Genomic DNA, 16406 nt, shown 5'->3' on the forward strand with positions numbered 1-16406 from the left:
AGACTAGAAGTATTACAATTTAGTAAAAGAATTCAATGTGGTCAATTTTTAAAATTTTAAAAAAGATTTTTTTAGCATTAACGGTTTTCCCCCATTTACTAATATTTTGCACATCTAGTTCCCTCTCCATTGAATGCTTGCAATAAATCAACAATAAAACAGTCAGAATATATTATGACTCAATTAGTGCTGTGAAAATTTAAGATACAACACACCTTCATATAAATTCTTACTACTTACCAGTAAAAGTAAATATCATGAAATAGAAGCATGGAAGGATAACATAAAAATTGCAAAAAGCAAAAAAGGGGAGCCGAGTGTTAAAACTTAAAAGTATAAAAAAGAAACTTCAGGTCAGTAACGTCCCACGTGAGCGTCAGCTAAAGACAACGCGGCATCCTTCAAAAAGTTTGATGAGATGAAAAAAAAGACACAATATATTAATTATTTTAATTAAATAAAAAAAAGAAAAATCCCTGTCTGAGTTACACGCTCGACACTTTATATAGAACCGAGAAGTTACGTGCATCTCAAAAAGTGGCAGTGGTAGTGTGAGAATTGAAAGGAAGAAGAAGAAGAAAGGAATGTGAAGTGTGTTTGTTGGACTTGGTTGGTGTGAAGAAAGAGAGATGGGTGGTGTAACTTCTTCTATGGCGGCGAAGATGGCGTTTTTTCCGCCTAGCCCGCCGTCGTACGAGGTGGTGGAGGAAGCGGCGACGGGGGCGTTGGTGTTGGAGGCATTTCCTCGGCGCGAGAACGTGAGGGTGGTGAAATTCGGGACTCGACGTGGAAGTGAGATTGTTGGGGTGTATATTGCGCACCCCATGGCCAAATCCACCATCCTTTACTCTCATGGGAATGCGGCTGATATCGGACACATGCTTGAGCTCTATGTGGATCTAAGTACCCACTTGCGTGTTAATCTTTTTGGGTATTTCAAGTTTTCTCCTTTCTTTCATTTTTCATTTCTCATCTTATGTACATACATACATGTATACATGGTACATGCATCACAATTGATCTGATTTTGCTGAATTGCGTTTGATGAAAAGTCTAGTGAAGCAGGGATGCCCTCGAAGTAGAATTTTTGTAGTGTATGTTGAGTTAGCAATTTACATAGCTTGGATTGGTTTTACAAGGTTCTGATTTTGATAGGTTGGGTAACATGAAATAATTGATTTTTTTTTGGTTTGATGAATGAAAGTGCCATGAGGTTGATTATGTCTTGAATTCAGTGTTATCTGCTGGCATGGGGGTTAGGGGGGAAACATCCAAGTGATGATTTCAGGTTAGTCTGTATAGATCTGCTTTGCTTTGAGCCATGTGTTTTCTGTGGTTCTTCCATGAATGGAAGATAAGGATTTGAAGGTGGAAGTGATATTCCATTATTTTTTTAGTATGCTCCAAATATAAGCTATATTTGATAATTGTTGATGAAGTTTGAATTTGTTTATGGAAAGGAAGTTGGAATTTAGTTATCTGACTCTGACAAATACAATCAGAGGGTGTATGGTTAAGTTAGTGGTGATCATTTACTGGATAGGTTTCAGTGTAGCCTGTGCTGTTGTGAAGTGATAACAGGGTTGGATTTGCAGTTAAGTTAGTTATAGCCATTTACTAGGCAAGTTTTAATGCAGCCTGTGTAGTCATTAAGCAATAACAGGGTTGGATACACAGTTAAGTTAGCTCTGTCCATCTACCAGATAGGTTTCAATGCAATCAGTGTTGTTGGGATGCCATAACCAGGTTGTATACATGGTTAAGTTATTTAAGGCCTTCTAAGGGATAGGTTTCAATGCAACTGGTGTTGTCGTGAAGTGACGAGTGTGTTGAGGTGCAATTAAGACTTATATGATTCACATATCAACAAATGATCGCATAAATAAGATTTAAATGCAAATTAAGTCACGGCAGTGTAATAAAAACATAAAGTAATCCAGATACGCTATACTGGAAACATGATAACATTTAAGTACACAGCCAACCAACTACAGGTCAAGTCATTGAAGACACGATAAAAAATATGTCTGCGGACAGCCTTCTTGGTTTCTTGATTCTCTCATGCATGCAACCTAGGTCAGTTGACAATCGAAGGGTGGATTTCTTGGTCATATTTGGTTTGGATGATTGTATTTGACTGAAAAATCCCTTTGGATTAGATCTGTTGAGTGTTTTAAGGATAAGAGTCAAATTGCCAAAATTTTGTAATGTGCCATCGGCTACTTTGCTGCATCAACAAGAAGTAGCTCTTCACAGACGAGTCATACAAACTCCTTGCCTCAGTAGATAGGCAGCCAACTCAGCCACCTTGTGACAGCATTAATGTAACAATCTAGGCCTTAATAAACTCCTTGTCTCAGTAGATAGGCAGCCAACTCAGCCACCTTGTGACAGCATTAATGTAACAATATAGGCCTTTATATTCCTTTTGTTACCAGATAGGCATTTCCTTTTCCTTCTACATTTTTTCCTCGGAAAGGATTAGTTATATAATCAACACACATTTACTGAAAACTCACATGTGTTTGCTCCATTAGATTTAACTCCATATATGTAGAGTGCCACATTAAATCTTTTCTGTAGAAGTGAAATTGTAAACATTGATGGTCAGTGTAGTTTTTAGACTGCTCATCCCTATGCTTATGATAGTTGTATAGTTTATTAAAGAACACATTTATATGTCTCATGTTAATGAAGTTTTTAAGCATGTTGGTTTAATGTATGCAGATATGATTACTCTGGTTATGGGCAGTCATCAGGAAAGGTAATTACTCTACTTTTCTTTCTGGGTTTATTTGATTCTTTTGATCCCAGCACGCCACTTATAGATATCATTGCACAGCCAAGTGAGAATAATACTTATGCTGACATTGAAGCTGCATATAAGTATCTTGAAGAGAACTATGGTACTAAGCAGGAAGACATAATCCTTTATGGTCAATCAGTTGGAAGTGGTCCTACTTTGGATCTTGCCACTCGTTTACCCCGACTAAGGGCTGTTGTTCTCCACAGTCCTATACTATCAGGATTGAGAGTCATGTACCCTGTGAAACGGACATATTGGTTTGACATTTACAAGGTCAGATACTTTGTCATTGTCCTATATGCTTTGGTGTCCTTTTTCTCTAGAAAACTATTTACATGGACCTGAACAAAGTTGTGTTATTCTTGCACAGAACATTGACAAAATTCCATTGGTGAAGTGTCCAGTGCTGATAATTCATGTAAGCACTCAATATTTATTACATTGAATATTCACTTTCTATTGCTATCATATGGATGTTATCATATTTTCTGTGGTTATTGTAAGTTGTAACTGGTATCCCATCAACAATTCCCGTAGTTGTTGCAGTCCTTAACTCATAGTGCTTGCCTTGGAGCATCGTGTTCAAAATGATAAATTAGCCTTTTTCTTAATTCAAGTATGCATATTTTTTCCCTGTTGACAATTTCAATGAAAACCAAGATACAGATAGCTGATAAGTGGACAACAATACTTTTCATTACCATGAGCTTGTTAACTTAGTAAAGTAGAGTCTGTTCATTGAAGCTGACTTAACTGGCATTGAGACACTGGAGTGTTGTGGAATGTGGATACAAGAGATATCTGTGTGTTGCAGATATAGTGCTTGTTTGGATACAAGCCATAAGCTCTTTTGAGAGCTTCTCTACTGGAAATATAGAGTATATATCCAGTAGAGAAGCTCTCAAAAGAGCTTATGGCTTGTATCCAATTGTTAAATTGCTTTCTTTGTAAATAGTGACTTTACACTTATGGCTTTCTTATCTTTATTTTTTGAGTACAAGTATTGCTTAACTAATTTACAATCACTCTTATATTTTTTGCAGGGTACCGATGATGAGGTTGTCGATTGCTCTCATGGCAAGCATTTGTGGGAACTTTGTAAAGAGAAGTATGAACCTTTATGGCTCAAAGGAGGGAACCACTGTAATCTGGAACTTTATCCAGAATACCTTCGACATCTCAGAAAATTCATATCGATAATAGAAAAGTCACCATCACAATGGCAAACTTTGTGGAGAAGCATAGGTGGAGTTGAAGAAGCCAGAAGAAGTGTTGATTGTTTTGAAGCTCCAAGGATGAGTGCAGATCTAAGGGACAAACCAAGGAAAAGCACTGATAAACAAGAACAACTGAAATTTCAAGGGCATAAGTTGAGTAATGTTGAAACAGTAGAGAAATCAAGGATCTCTTTTGACCATGTGGCAGGATCACAAAGAAACAAAGAGAACCACGATAAATCCCGGAAAAGTGTTGATGTTCATTTTGGGAGGACGAGGAAGAGCCTTGACTGGCTGGATAAAATTCGAGCTCGCTGAAGATCTTGAAGTATCTGAATAATTGGTAATGGGATTGGTATAGGGAGAGAGATAGTACAAAGATACACATAGTTACTCACATTGGGGTGGGGTGTGTTACAGGATGCTAATGTTGTTGGCGTAGATTCTTGCATTGTTCATGTAGATTTGGATATGTTGGGATTTCAAGAGACTCTAACCTTGTTTTAGTGTTAGTCTTAAGGCTAAAGGCTGAAGGGGGCGATTTATTATGACTTGTAAAATTTCACATGATAAAACCTTCCTTGTTCTTATTCAAACTAATTTAAAATTAGCTTCTCTTGATATTATTGCTTGTAGCTTCTTCACATTGTTAAGATATGGTTTAATTTTGCAAATAAGGTTAACTTGCCTGAATTGGGGCAGCAATTTTTTTAACAGAAGTTATTAATACTGGATCACATACAAAATTTGGAATACTAAGATTCATATAAGTTGGTTCATTACCTGCAATTTATTGATGCAGTAACAAAACTTAGTAATTTGTATGTGATTTTTGTGTAAAAATAAGCATTAATTACTAACCACTCGTATTGTAGTAAATATGAATTTTGATTATTTCTTATATTGGTTTTCTGGAAAATTATCGGGTGAATTTGCTTATACTTATTTCTTGAAAAAAAAAATTCTATTTTCTTAATTAGTGTATTTGTTTAAATTATTTTTGTTTTAAAAAATATATTATGTTTATTTTGATAAAAAAAATTCAATCTACTCGTTAAAAAAATATTTTTTTTAAATGCTTATTTAAAAAAATTAAGTTTAAATAAACCAGCTAAATTTTGTCTCATTGAATACATTTCTTTTTTTTTTTTTTTGTTTTTGGGATTTTTTCTCTTTTTTTTGGAGTCTCATTGGATACATATTTAACTATTATAAACAAGAAGAAACAATATTTTTCATTACTATTATTTTATCATCATTATAGTATTTAAGGTTTGAATACCTAATAATATTAATTACACTATTATTTCACAATTTACAATTTTTTATATTTATAATATGTAACGAATATTTATTTTTTTAAGATCACTATTTATAATAATAAAAAATGATAATGTTATAATTTTTAATTAGTTGTCTGTATTTACTATTATTGGTAAATTATTTTCAAATTTAGCTAAAGCTACCCTACTACCCTAGGTGTACACTTTCCCTTTTCTTTTCTATCTAAAAAAATTCATTCCCTTGCCTTGCATGCGTTTTCACTTTTTCCTATTCCAATCACTTTTCCGGCGTTACACCTTTCTATCCGCAATCTAAGAGCTGGGGAGGAAGTCGATTACGTTACGGTGGTTATTTATTGCTATGCTTAATTCTTGTTTGGAGTTTTAATTGATGAAACGCTTTTCAGTGCTCTTGATTGATTTCTCAAATTTGGATATTAGTAATGATGTTGAATGGTTTTTTTTTGTGCTGTGCCAATTATCTGTTTCCCATATGTATATATATACTAACCTCTCTACATCACTGTAACTTATATGGGAGAGAGCAAGAGATGAGGGAGTGTGTTTAGGAATTGGGAGGGTAGTTTACGGGAAAGAGGGAGTGAGTAACTAAATGTGGATGTGTAAATAGCACATGCTAAATGTACTGTGGGCCTGGAGCCCCAAGATTTTGATGGTGGAGATTTGGGAAAATGCCCCTGGAGTGGGACCCTATTATTGTTTTCAAGAACCCTATTTCATCTAATTTTCATCATTCTTGTGGATCATAAATTGCAATTTCTGCTTACAGTTTCTCTTAATTTTTAAAATTCCAGGAATTCAAAAGTTTGGTGGTTGGATTCTGTTTTTTGGGCAGCAATGGCGAAAGCACGCAAGTCGCAAGAAGAAATTGCGAGTGAAGCCATCAAGCATGCTTTGAAGGCTCTGCGGAAGCGCCATTTGCTTGAGGAAGCTGCTCATGCTCCCACTGTTCTAGCTCTTTCTAGACCCATCGTTTCTCAGGTTATCTCTCTATAATTTCTATCAACAATATATTCATGTTTCTTAGGAATTACCTAATTTGTATCTGATTTTCATCCCTAATTATGTCTTAGAAATTTGTTCAATCATCGGTTCCAATAGAAATAGTTCATGTCCACAATTTTATCCATCTTCAATTCCGCATTTTATAATGGGCATTAATATTGTTGCTTGGATCATGGTCTGTGTCTTTATCAATTGAAATGCTTTTATTGAGTTTAATGTTGTATGTATTTATATCTTTGAAGGGCTCTGAGTGGAAAGAGAAAGCAGAGAATCTTCAAATGGAACTTCAGCAATGCTACAAAGCTCAATCTCGCCTGTCTGAGCAACTTGTTGTGGAAGTAGCTGAGTCCAGAGCTTCGAAAACGTCTCTTCAAGAGAAAGAAAATGCATTGGCTGATCTGCAGAAGGAGTTGACTGAATTGAGGTTGCTCTATGTTTCTTATGTGTTTAATGGCCTTCCAATTCCATACTCTTTTTCTTTCTTTCTTTTTTCTTAGCTTGTGGCAAATGATTGTGAGTTTTAAATTATCGTTGCAGGGATGAGTGCTCTCAATTGAAGGTGGACTTGGAAGAAAAAATTAAATCTCTGGAACTGGTTGTCAGTGAGAATTCTGAACTTAAAGCACAACTGGAGCAGATGACTACTAAAGCCAATAAAGCTGAAGCTGAAAACAAGATGTTGATTGACCGCTGGATGTTAGAAAAGATGAAGGATGCTGAACGCCTAAATGAGGTACAATATCTTGTTATTTGCCATTTGAACTTTTGGAATTAGATATTTAGAATTGGTTAGTGTTATATCAAGGGCGGATGATGGAATATTGCAGAACACCTCATTGTGGCCTATGGCACCGCCATCACAAATTGCCTATGGCAGTTGGCAAAAAATCCACCACGCATTCCGCCATGTAGATATTTAGTATTGGTTAGTGTTATATCAAGGGCGGATGGTGGAATATGGCAGAACACCTCATTGTGGCCCATGGCACCGCCATCACAAATTGCCTATAGCAGTTGGCAAAAAATCCACCACGCATTCCGCCATGGCAGCCATGGTGCCGCCATTTAACAACATCGGTATTGGTACCCATTCTCTGTATTATTCGAACTAAGTGCTGCTGATCTTCATCTGCTTCTGATTCTTAAATGTCATTTTGCTTGATTCAGCAATGTTAAGCCAATATTTCCATGTACTTCTGAACTAACTTTTTGACATCTGAAACTTGTCTGTCAGTGATTTATCTATTTAAAAGTCTATGCATGATAGAAGTGAATCACTATGATAATTACATTAGTAGTGCAAGTTTCTTATGTGTATAATCCTCACAAAACTGTGATGACACATGCTAATTCTTGTTACATATGCTACTTAATTAATAATTTAGTTCCTATCAATTTAGGCCAACACACTGTATGAAGAGATGGTTGAGAAACTAAGGGCCAGTGGTTTAGAACAACTTGCAAGGCAGCAGGTGGATGGTATAGTTCGCCGAAGTGAAGAAGGTGCTGAATTCTTTTTTGATTCAAACATCCCTTCCACATGTAAATACAGGCTTCGTGCACATGAAGGTGGTTGTGCTTCCATGTTGTTTGAGTACAATTCCAGTAAATTGATTACTGGGGGACAGGATCGGTTAGTTAAAATGTGGGATGCAAATACAGGATCCTTAAGTTCTACTCTTCATGGCTGCCTTGGCTCAGTATTGGATCTCACAATCACCCACGATAATCAATCTGTCATTGCTGCAAGCAGCTCAAACAACTTGTATGTATGGGATGTCAACTCAGGTCGTGTCCGTCATACCCTTACTGGCCACACTGATAAAGTTTGTGCTGTTGATGTCAGCAAGATTTCAAGTCGTCATGTTGTCAGTGCTGCCTATGATCGTACCATAAAAGTTTGGGACTTAGTGAAAGGTTACTGCACAAACACAGTAATTTTTCGCAGCAACTGCAATTCTCTTTCCTTCAGCATGGATGGTCAAACCATATTTTCTGGGCATGTTGATGGTAACCTTCGGCTATGGGACATTCAAACTGGAAAGTTACTTAGTGAGGTTGCTGCCCATTCACTTGCAGTCACGTCACTATCCCTTTCCCGAAATGGAAATGTTGTACTGACCAGTGGAAGGGACAATTTACACAATTTGTTTGATGTGCGATCTCTGGAAGTTTGTGGCACATTAAAAGCCATGGGAAACAGAGTGGCTTCTAATTGGAGTCGCTCCTGTATCAGCCCAGATGACAATCATGTTGCTGCTGGGTCTGCTGATGGATCTGTCTATATTTGGTCAATATCTAAAGGTGATATAGTCAGTACTCTGAAGGAACACACTTCCTCTGTTCTGTGTTGTAGGTGGAGCGGAATTGCAAAACCCCTAGCTTCAGCTGATAAGAATGGGATTGTTTGCGTCTGGACATAACTGGCTTTCATTTCTTTGGATACGTGCAGAGGTTTGACCACACTAAAATAGATAAAGGTTTGCATCTATGCAAGCGGTGTGGTACTGCTCAATTGTACAGTTTTCAGATTGGGTGGCTGAATTCTTTATCACTGTTTTATGTTCATACAAGGTATAATATACCATTCAAATCAGGAACCATGTATATATATTGTTTTTTTAACGATGTTTCATTTAAATAAACTAGTCTCAGTCTCAAGTGAAACATGAGTAGTGACTAATTTGTGATGAAGGCATGAAGCCTTTCTGTTTTACTAAATACTAATGTTGAATTGGCAAAATTTGATGACATGTCACTGGCAGGCTGTCTTCAACGTAAATATATTGTCCAATTAACTATTAACAAGTAACTTAACCTGCTATTGCAAGTTGTCATTTTTAATGAGTAATGCTAACTACATCGATACATATATACTCCAGTTTTTGGTATTTGTTTCTTCAAAGAATATCCATTTCTAGAAATTAATTTTCAGAAACTATCCAAGACTTCTGGCAAATTAGTTTCCAGAATGTGTTAAATTCTGGAATTTATTGGAAATTTATGTTTCTTGCCATCGCACACCTACTCAGGATACAAAGACCTCGCTGCAGTGGGGACAGACAGGAATGAGGCTCCTGACTGATTTACTGTTTTCATATCTCGCAGTGTGGACTTTGCAGGACTGCTGCAGTAAAGAACCTATGCAGGAATGTTGTAGCGAGGTATTTGTATCATGTTCCAGCACTAATTTTATTCATGAAATAGTTATTTGTGACTGAATGGTAATGGAAATTGATTTTATAATATCAGGATATAATCATTTAACTCTTTAACTTTTTTATTTAGTAAAAGAAAAGTTTGATTCATGGTTTAAAAAGTTAAGTTTTCTTCCTCTAAAAAAAAGCAAGCTTCTTTTTTCTTTTGAGGGAATAAGCTTTGAAAAATTCACAAATGAAATGCTCATATTATACCCCCCATCCATATTTGCTCCTTCTACAAAACGTATGGTAATTTATATACAGAATGTGGTTATAATATACAAATAATATAATTAATCAGTAATTTTTCTTAGAAATATACTCTTTTGATCATTAAGGTTTACGACATTCGCCACAAATTTTCTTCATTATTTTTCAGGAGGCATGTGTATGCTATTGTTAAAACATGACTAGTTCTTAGAAGATTGTTGACAATGGCCTTAACTATGCACGATTTGTAGATGATTTACAGAAGAAAAAATTGAATCTTCTCCAACTAACTACACAATTCAGTAAGAGAGAAAAAAACACATGAAATAAATGGATTACACATGTAAGAGTACGTCTTGATAAACAAAAGAGCTGGAGGGGAAATCGGGAAAAAAAAAGCTCTTTCAAAGCAATTAAGGCACGCAACTAATCTCACGATTTCATAAAATCAAGGATCACAGAGTTGACCACAATCCGTGAGCATGAACTATTATTTATTAGTTAATTTTGATTTATCTAGTGATTTGGTAGAGTCCAATGCATTACGCTAATGTGTTTCTTTGCTGCAAGGAATTAGCAAGCGTGTCACATTGGAGTCAAATGATAATCACGAAGACTACAAACATTTTTTTTTGGTCAGATACCGTAAGGGGAATGAAACAATTTCAAATATATTTTCATTATTTAAAACTCAAATAATTAATATTAAATCATACTTTTTTCATTTTATGCATGTAAAAAAATAAAAAATACTCTTAAATTCAAAAGAGGCAATAAAAGTTCTCCTAATTTAATTGTAAAAAATAAACATTTCCTTTTACCTAAAAAGATCTAGAATTCCAAGCCTTTGTCAAATTAGCTAACCAACTCATGATCAAGTAACCACGAAATATTCAATACCAATTTCAACAGGAATAAAACTGAAATTTTGAAGTTCTAGACTTACCTACCAATTAGTTACAAATTTATTTGCATGAGAACAGAATTTTAGCACATCTCAAATGGAGCTCCTTCAACTTAATATTGCGTTGGAGATAACCTATAACAATTTTAACTTAATGGTAGTACTGATTTTACATAAACCGTATGAAAAGCTGATCACCAAATACATTTGAGTAGTTGGGTATTGAGAAAACAAGGAAAAGGAACTGATACACTGTAAGAAATTTCGCTTCCAAGGACAACATCTGTCGGTAATGGTTAAAATCCATTGGTATTTCGATTTTACCAACGAATTTTTGACAGACAAAAATTCGTCTGTAATATGATCATAGAGAATAATAATGACGGATCTTTACGGACAATAATTATCAACGGATTTGGCCATTGATTACCAACAGATTTCTCGTAGAAAATTATTGACGAATTTTAATTATAGACAAATTTTTCCATGGGAAATTACCTACATGTGCTAGGTGAGATTGAGATAATTAAATTTTCTTTTTTATTTCTAATAGAATAATCAAATTTTAAAATCTCATCATCTTCCCTGTATGTAACTTCAGTTACCAAATTCCAGCCGTAATCATTGCTATTTTCAAGCAAATTAGACCGTAAAATTAATGACATCAGTTTTCGCTACATATCACTTTTACCATGTTACTCCACATGCACCGTAAAGCCGTGACTAGGAAGTACTACATAAAATTGATTGCACTTTGTTGTTTTGTACATGTTACTACACTGCTTTCACAAGCGATCACGTAGGCTACGGATAAAAACACCGCACTCCACACACTGGCATAGTGGCTCAAAACCAGAAGCAACCATGCTCAATACCATCGTTAAGGTAATCGCGTAATCGCCATGCAACCGAAAAATGATCCTTCAATAACTCAATATAAGGTACTTTGACATAAAGCTTTAAATTAGGAACCTATCTACCAATTTATTTTTCCCCAATGAGAAAATTCTCTTTAAGTTTCATTCTATATATTATCTGAAATCCACAGAAATGTACTTAAGAATAATCAAATTAATGTCACTATAACAACCTTGCATGTTCATCATTATTGTTTGTTGACGATGCCCATAAGAAACTTGTAACTTCATTTAGTGCCTAATTGGTTTTCATTTCTCTATATAAAACATCTCCATGCTCTCTCTATTCCCCATCTTTTCCATTGAATTGATATTAAGCAAAAACAATATGGAAGTAAAGAAAGTTTTTTTTGTTGCTCTATCCTTTGCTTTGGTTCTGAGAGTTGCTGAGAGCTTTGAGTTCAATGAAAAGGACCTGGAATCCGAGGAAGGGTTGTGGGATTTGTACGAGAGATGGAGGAGCCACCACACGGTTTCTCGAAGCCTCGATGAGAAGCACAACCGCTTCAACGTGTTCAAAGGCAACGTGATGCATGTCCACAGTTCCAATAAAATGGACAAGCCTTACAAGCTGAAGTTGAACAGGTTCGCTGACATGACCAACCATGAATTCAGGAGCATCTATGCTGGCTCCAAGGTTAATCATCACAGAATGTTCAGAGGCACGCCACGTGGGAATGGTACTTTCATGTATCAGAACGTTGACAGGGTTCCTTCTTCCGTAGATTGGAGGAAGAAAGGTGCTGTCACTGATGTAAAGGATCAAGGCCAATGCGGTAAGCAAAAATATTAACATTTTTTCTGCATAGTCACTTGGATAATATTTAACTTCTCTAAAATTAGAGGATATATATGTAATTAAAAGAATCATGATATTTGGATACTCCATTTTTTTAAACACCCTATTTTCATCTCTCATATTTCTTACTTCCTATCACATATTTTTCTTTTGTTTTATCTCTCATGTGTTGAATAGCATGTATATTGGGTGTCCATATATATTTTTTTCCTATGTTAAATGGGAAAACAATGTTTTTTAAGAGTAAAATTCTTGTCACTTTTATTTGTCAAGTAATAATTATCTTTTTAACTTTATGCATATTTATTTAATGACATAGCAGGTTCCCATGATTCCTAACATTATTTTTGTTTGTTTACCAACAATGTCTCATGCTAACTAAGTTTAGATTCTTGATTATGTATAAAAAAAAAAGTTTTCTTTTAAAAGAGGTAATGTTCATTTCAATAATCTTTACACCTAAAAAATAATTAATTGATGACTAACTATCTGCTTCTGCATATCCTTGATGCACACCAAACATTCCGTATTTAATAGAAGTCTTGTTTTCTTATGCCTTATTATAGGTAGTTGTTGGGCGTTTTCAACTATTGTAGCTGTTGAAGGTATTAACCAAATCAAGACACATAAGCTAGTTCCCTTGTCTGAGCAAGAACTTGTAGATTGTGACACTACACAAAATCAAGGATGCAATGGTGGGTTAATGGAATCTGCGTTCGAGTTTATCAAGCAATACGGTATAACTACAGCAAGCAATTACCCTTATGAAGCAAAAGATGGAACTTGTGATGCATCAAAGGTGCACACTGATCTTTAACTATTGTGCTTAATATATTAATCAAAATTAGTTGATTGGTTAGGAATTTTAAGATGGAAAAAAAACCACTCCATATTGTAGGTGAATGAACCTGCAGTGTCAATTGATGGCCATGAGAATGTCCCCGTGAACAATGAGGCCGCATTGCTCAAAGCTGTTGCCCATCAACCTGTATCGGTAGCCATTGAAGCTGGGGGAATTGACTTCCAGTTCTATTCAGAGGTGAATTTTTAATTTTAATCCACTCTTCACAAGATTTTTAATTTTAATATGCTACCGCTTTAAATTAATACCCGATAGTTTTATCGATTATAAGAGTCTTATTCGATTAGAATAGGATTGTCTTATGGAGAAGATCACAAAAGTGTAATCACCACCAAACTTTTTTTGTGAATGGTTTTTTTAAATCAAAGTGCAATCACCAACAAACATTAATTATTCTTAATTATCTAGCTTTCTAAACAAAATGGTTTGTGAGCGATCTGAACTTAGTTTCCAAATAATTAATTACAGGGAGTATTTACGGGAAACTGTGGCACTGCTCTGGATCATGGGGTAGCAATTGTGGGCTATGGAACAACTCAAGATGGAACCAAATATTGGACAGTGAAGAACTCATGGGGATCCGAATGGGGAGAAAAGGGTTACATTAGAATGAAAAGGAGCATATCTGTCAAGAAAGGTCTTTGTGGCATAGCAATGGAAGCTTCCTATCCAATCAAAAAGTCCTCTAGCAAACCAAGGGAACATTCATCATATCCTAAAGACGAGCTTTAAATATTTCACATGAATATTCAACCTTGATCTACGTTGATTGTTGTTTAATTTGCTTGTGCGTAAGGGATTGCTTCGTGCCCCCTAATTAATAATATTTGTATGCCTAGTTATCCATCAAATTGTTAGGTTTGTATCACATAAATCTTTTAGTTTGATTGCTTGCATACTACTGTAACATTTCAAATATCCTGATTTCTACTAAAGAAATACAAATCACACTGATTTACTGCCTAGGCCCTCCACTGTCTGGTCTTTCCCTTTTGGATCAGCGTTAGCGTAGCTTAAATTGTTTCAACGTCAACAAATAGCAATATTGTTTATCATGAGATATATTTTCTTATTCAACTTTCAAGTTCATTTATTTAAAATCTTTTCGTTATTAATATTTCCACATCCTACATAGGATCCAGCTAAGTGACAAACTCCATTGCAAGAAGCAATAGAACTGTGTTCAATGATCAATCGATCATGTTGTCATGTTAACCCGAAAATCATATGCTTAGTTAAACACAAAACCCAAAACAACCTCTTGCTCGATAAAATTACTCAATTCAGTTTTGAAGACCCAAAAGAATCAGGTTAGCGTAAAAGTGTACCCAAAAAAATGGTGAGCTTCCAAGTTTATATTGGGAGTGTTAAACAACCAAAAACAAGGAGTCTTCCAAGTTCCAATTTTCCAATGTCAAAAAATATATTGGGTTCACATATTATTAATTTTTTTATCTGTAATAATCAAATAATTCACATATATAAACATTTTTTTTCACTCGTCTCAATTGTAACTGTATGTATTATTTGTTGGAGTACTACGTGTAAGGTAAAGTCAAAAGTGAGAGTTAAGTGTCATATAAGTGAGAACAATATCCATAAATATAAGTTTTAAGATTTTAGATTAAAATATGGTGTTAAGTTTTCTGGTGTAATTCCTCATGACTTATTGATATAAATCTCTCTAATATTTACTCTCCTCAATTCCCTAACACTCATATGGGCAAAACATATTTTTGGATTCCATTAAGTCATCTTCGACTTGGACTACAAAACTGTGGTGGACAAGCTGAACTTTGGAGGTGCTGAGATATTATTTCCATGAATTCAAACTTTTCTGTTAAGTTTATAAGGAGGCATGCTAAATATGATGACTCATACCTAAGTAAGGCTGCCATATCTTATGGTTGTTCCAATGATTTTACAAGTATTCCTTACTGTATTCATTCTATCATTATTAATGAAATCATGACCTAAGCATTATCCTCTTCAAAAAAAACTATGTAGTCTAAAAAATTATTTAACTCAATTCTGTCATGCAATCTTGTTTTGAAATCTCTTAATAAGATTTAAAGATACGATTCGCTACTTTGTAAAACATTAATTAAATCCTTTCATTAGATTCAACTATAATTGGTAGCTTTGTTTTTTTTTTTTGGAATATAATTGGTAGCTTAATAATATCCCATTCCAACTTAATATTTGATCCCCGGTTTAAAAAAATAGAGAAAATATACATTTCAAAAGTAACTCAATTTTTCAAGACATAACAAGAGCGTGGAGAGGGTAGGAGGCCACATTTTTCATTTTGCCACACCTAATATTATTATTATTATTATTATTATTATTATTATTATTATTATTATAAAATCACAATAGTAAAATTTTTTATTTTTAATTTCTTAACCAAAATCACACTTGTTAGGATTTTCCACGCTATTATTATATTTTGATTATTTTAAATCAAACGTGACCCATGTCATGATGTAAGAAGCAGTGAGAACGAAATCGACTATATTTGTGGTATTATTATTATTATTATTTGACTACACTAAATCAATGGTGACCCATGCCATGATGTAAGCAGCAGTGAGAATGTTTTTTTTCTTTGTGAGAATGAAATTGACTATATACATCCTAAATTCGGTAGAATGGAAAAAAAACAAAAATAAAATGAGAAAAAAAACTAGAAGATATTTTTTCAATCAAATAAAAAAATATTTTTATTTGTGTTTTCTATTCTCTTTTATTTTCTTTTCTTTCATTCTAAAAATTTATGATATATCAAACAATTTATTTAACATTTTAAAATATTATTTTCTATTATACAAAAAAATTTTAAGAAATCTTGTTTCAATTATAGAGGAAAGATGTAAGAATTTTTTATATCATGATATTAATATGAAATACCTATTAATTTTGTCGATCATCAATCTTTGTCAAACAATCTGACTGATCACTTTTGGTAGGTTCTTACTCTCTTAAAATGTTAATAAGAGTTTTCTATTTTTTAAAACACAAGAAAATAAAAATTTAAAACATTCATCTTTATGTTATATTAATTTTTTATTACTCATTCTTTTGTACTATTTCATCTTCTTTTTCTATTTCTATTATCTAAAAAATAGTGTTTGAAAAATATTTTATAAAATATAATTTTAAAAATTAAAAAAGATAAAAGC

General features: G+C 34.1%; 3 protein-coding genes across 6 annotated transcripts; all 3 read left to right on the forward strand.

Annotated features, from left to right (window-relative positions):
* Positions 1 to 504: 504 nt before the first annotated feature.
* On the forward strand, positions 505 to 4644 carry LOC100805524 (alpha/beta hydrolase domain-containing protein 17B). Its single transcript, XM_003549780.5, has 5 exons — positions 505 to 931; positions 2728 to 2764; positions 2843 to 3079; positions 3177 to 3224; positions 3850 to 4644. The coding sequence occupies exons 1-5, from the start codon at positions 630 to 632 to the stop codon at positions 4339 to 4341; spliced, it is 1116 nt and encodes a 371-aa protein (XP_003549828.1). The 5' UTR covers positions 505 to 629; the 3' UTR covers positions 4342 to 4644.
* A 1135-nt stretch (positions 4645 to 5779) lies between these two features.
* On the forward strand, positions 5780 to 9594 carry LOC100806054 (autophagy-related protein 16). 3 transcript variants are annotated; one of them, XR_001385844.3, is made up of 5 exons: positions 5866 to 6308; positions 6575 to 6756; positions 6870 to 7065; positions 7733 to 8906; positions 9365 to 9594. XR_001385844.3 is itself a non-coding variant. In XM_041011181.1 (4 exons), exons 1-4 carry the CDS (start codon positions 6165 to 6167, stop codon positions 8753 to 8755), a joined length of 1545 nt encoding a protein of 514 aa, XP_040867115.1. In that variant the 5' UTR covers positions 5780 to 6164; the 3' UTR covers positions 8756 to 9075. The 3 variants fall into 3 exon arrangements, 1 of the variants encoding a protein (XP_040867115.1); XR_419074.4 differs by having other exon boundaries at positions 9441 to 9594; XM_041011181.1 differs by lacking the exon at positions 9365 to 9594 and having other exon boundaries at positions 5780 to 6308; positions 7733 to 9075.
* A 1377-nt stretch (positions 9595 to 10971) lies between these two features.
* On the forward strand, positions 10972 to 14193 carry LOC100806581 (vignain). 2 transcript variants are annotated; one of them, XM_041011182.1, is made up of 5 exons: positions 10972 to 11587; positions 11976 to 12339; positions 12929 to 13161; positions 13261 to 13401; positions 13693 to 14193. In XM_041011182.1, exons 1-5 carry the CDS (start codon positions 11549 to 11551, stop codon positions 13954 to 13956), a joined length of 1041 nt encoding a protein of 346 aa, XP_040867116.1. In that variant the 5' UTR covers positions 10972 to 11548; the 3' UTR covers positions 13957 to 14193. The 2 variants fall into 2 exon arrangements, with proteins under 2 accessions (XP_040867116.1, XP_014625480.1); XM_014769994.3 differs by lacking the exon at positions 10972 to 11587 and having other exon boundaries at positions 11609 to 12339.
* The last annotated feature ends 2213 nt before the right edge of the window (positions 14194 to 16406 follow it).

The sequence above is a fragment of the Glycine max genome, chromosome 17 (genome assembly GCF_000004515.6).
Source record: "Glycine max cultivar Williams 82 chromosome 17, Glycine_max_v4.0, whole genome shotgun sequence".
Lineage (NCBI taxonomy): Eukaryota > Viridiplantae > Streptophyta > Magnoliopsida > Fabales > Fabaceae > Glycine > Glycine max.

What these genes read in the sequence shown, in the direction of transcription:
- LOC100806054 (XM_041011181.1), top strand. Translation starts at nt 6,165, where the DNA reads ATGGCGAAAGCACGCAAGTCGCAAGAAGAAATTGCGAGTGAAGCCATC. An exon ending in AAGGAGTTGACTGAATTGAG is followed by an intron (nt 6,757 to 6,869) that starts GTTGCTCTATGT and finishes TTATCGTTGCAG; the next exon opens with GGATGAGTGCTCTCAATTGA. An exon ending in ATGCTGAACGCCTAAATGAG is followed by an intron (nt 7,066 to 7,732) that starts GTACAATATCTT and finishes CTATCAATTTAG; the next exon opens with GCCAACACACTGTATGAAGA.
- LOC100806581 (XM_014769994.3), top strand. Translation starts at nt 11,838, where the DNA reads ATGCTCTCTCTATTCCCCATCTTTTCCATTGAATTGATATTAAGCAAA. An exon ending in AAAGGATCAAGGCCAATGCG is followed by an intron (nt 12,340 to 12,928) that starts GTAAGCAAAAAT and finishes GCCTTATTATAG; the next exon opens with GTAGTTGTTGGGCGTTTTCA. An exon ending in ACTTCCAGTTCTATTCAGAG is followed by an intron (nt 13,402 to 13,692) that starts GTGAATTTTTAA and finishes AATTAATTACAG; the next exon opens with GGAGTATTTACGGGAAACTG.
- LOC100805524 (XM_003549780.5), top strand. Translation starts at nt 630, where the DNA reads ATGGGTGGTGTAACTTCTTCTATGGCGGCGAAGATGGCGTTTTTTCCG. An exon ending in ATGGGCAGTCATCAGGAAAG is followed by an intron (nt 2,765 to 2,842) that starts GTAATTACTCTA and finishes ATCATTGCACAG; the next exon opens with CCAAGTGAGAATAATACTTA. An exon ending in ATTGGTTTGACATTTACAAG is followed by an intron (nt 3,080 to 3,176) that starts GTCAGATACTTT and finishes ATTCTTGCACAG; the next exon opens with AACATTGACAAAATTCCATT.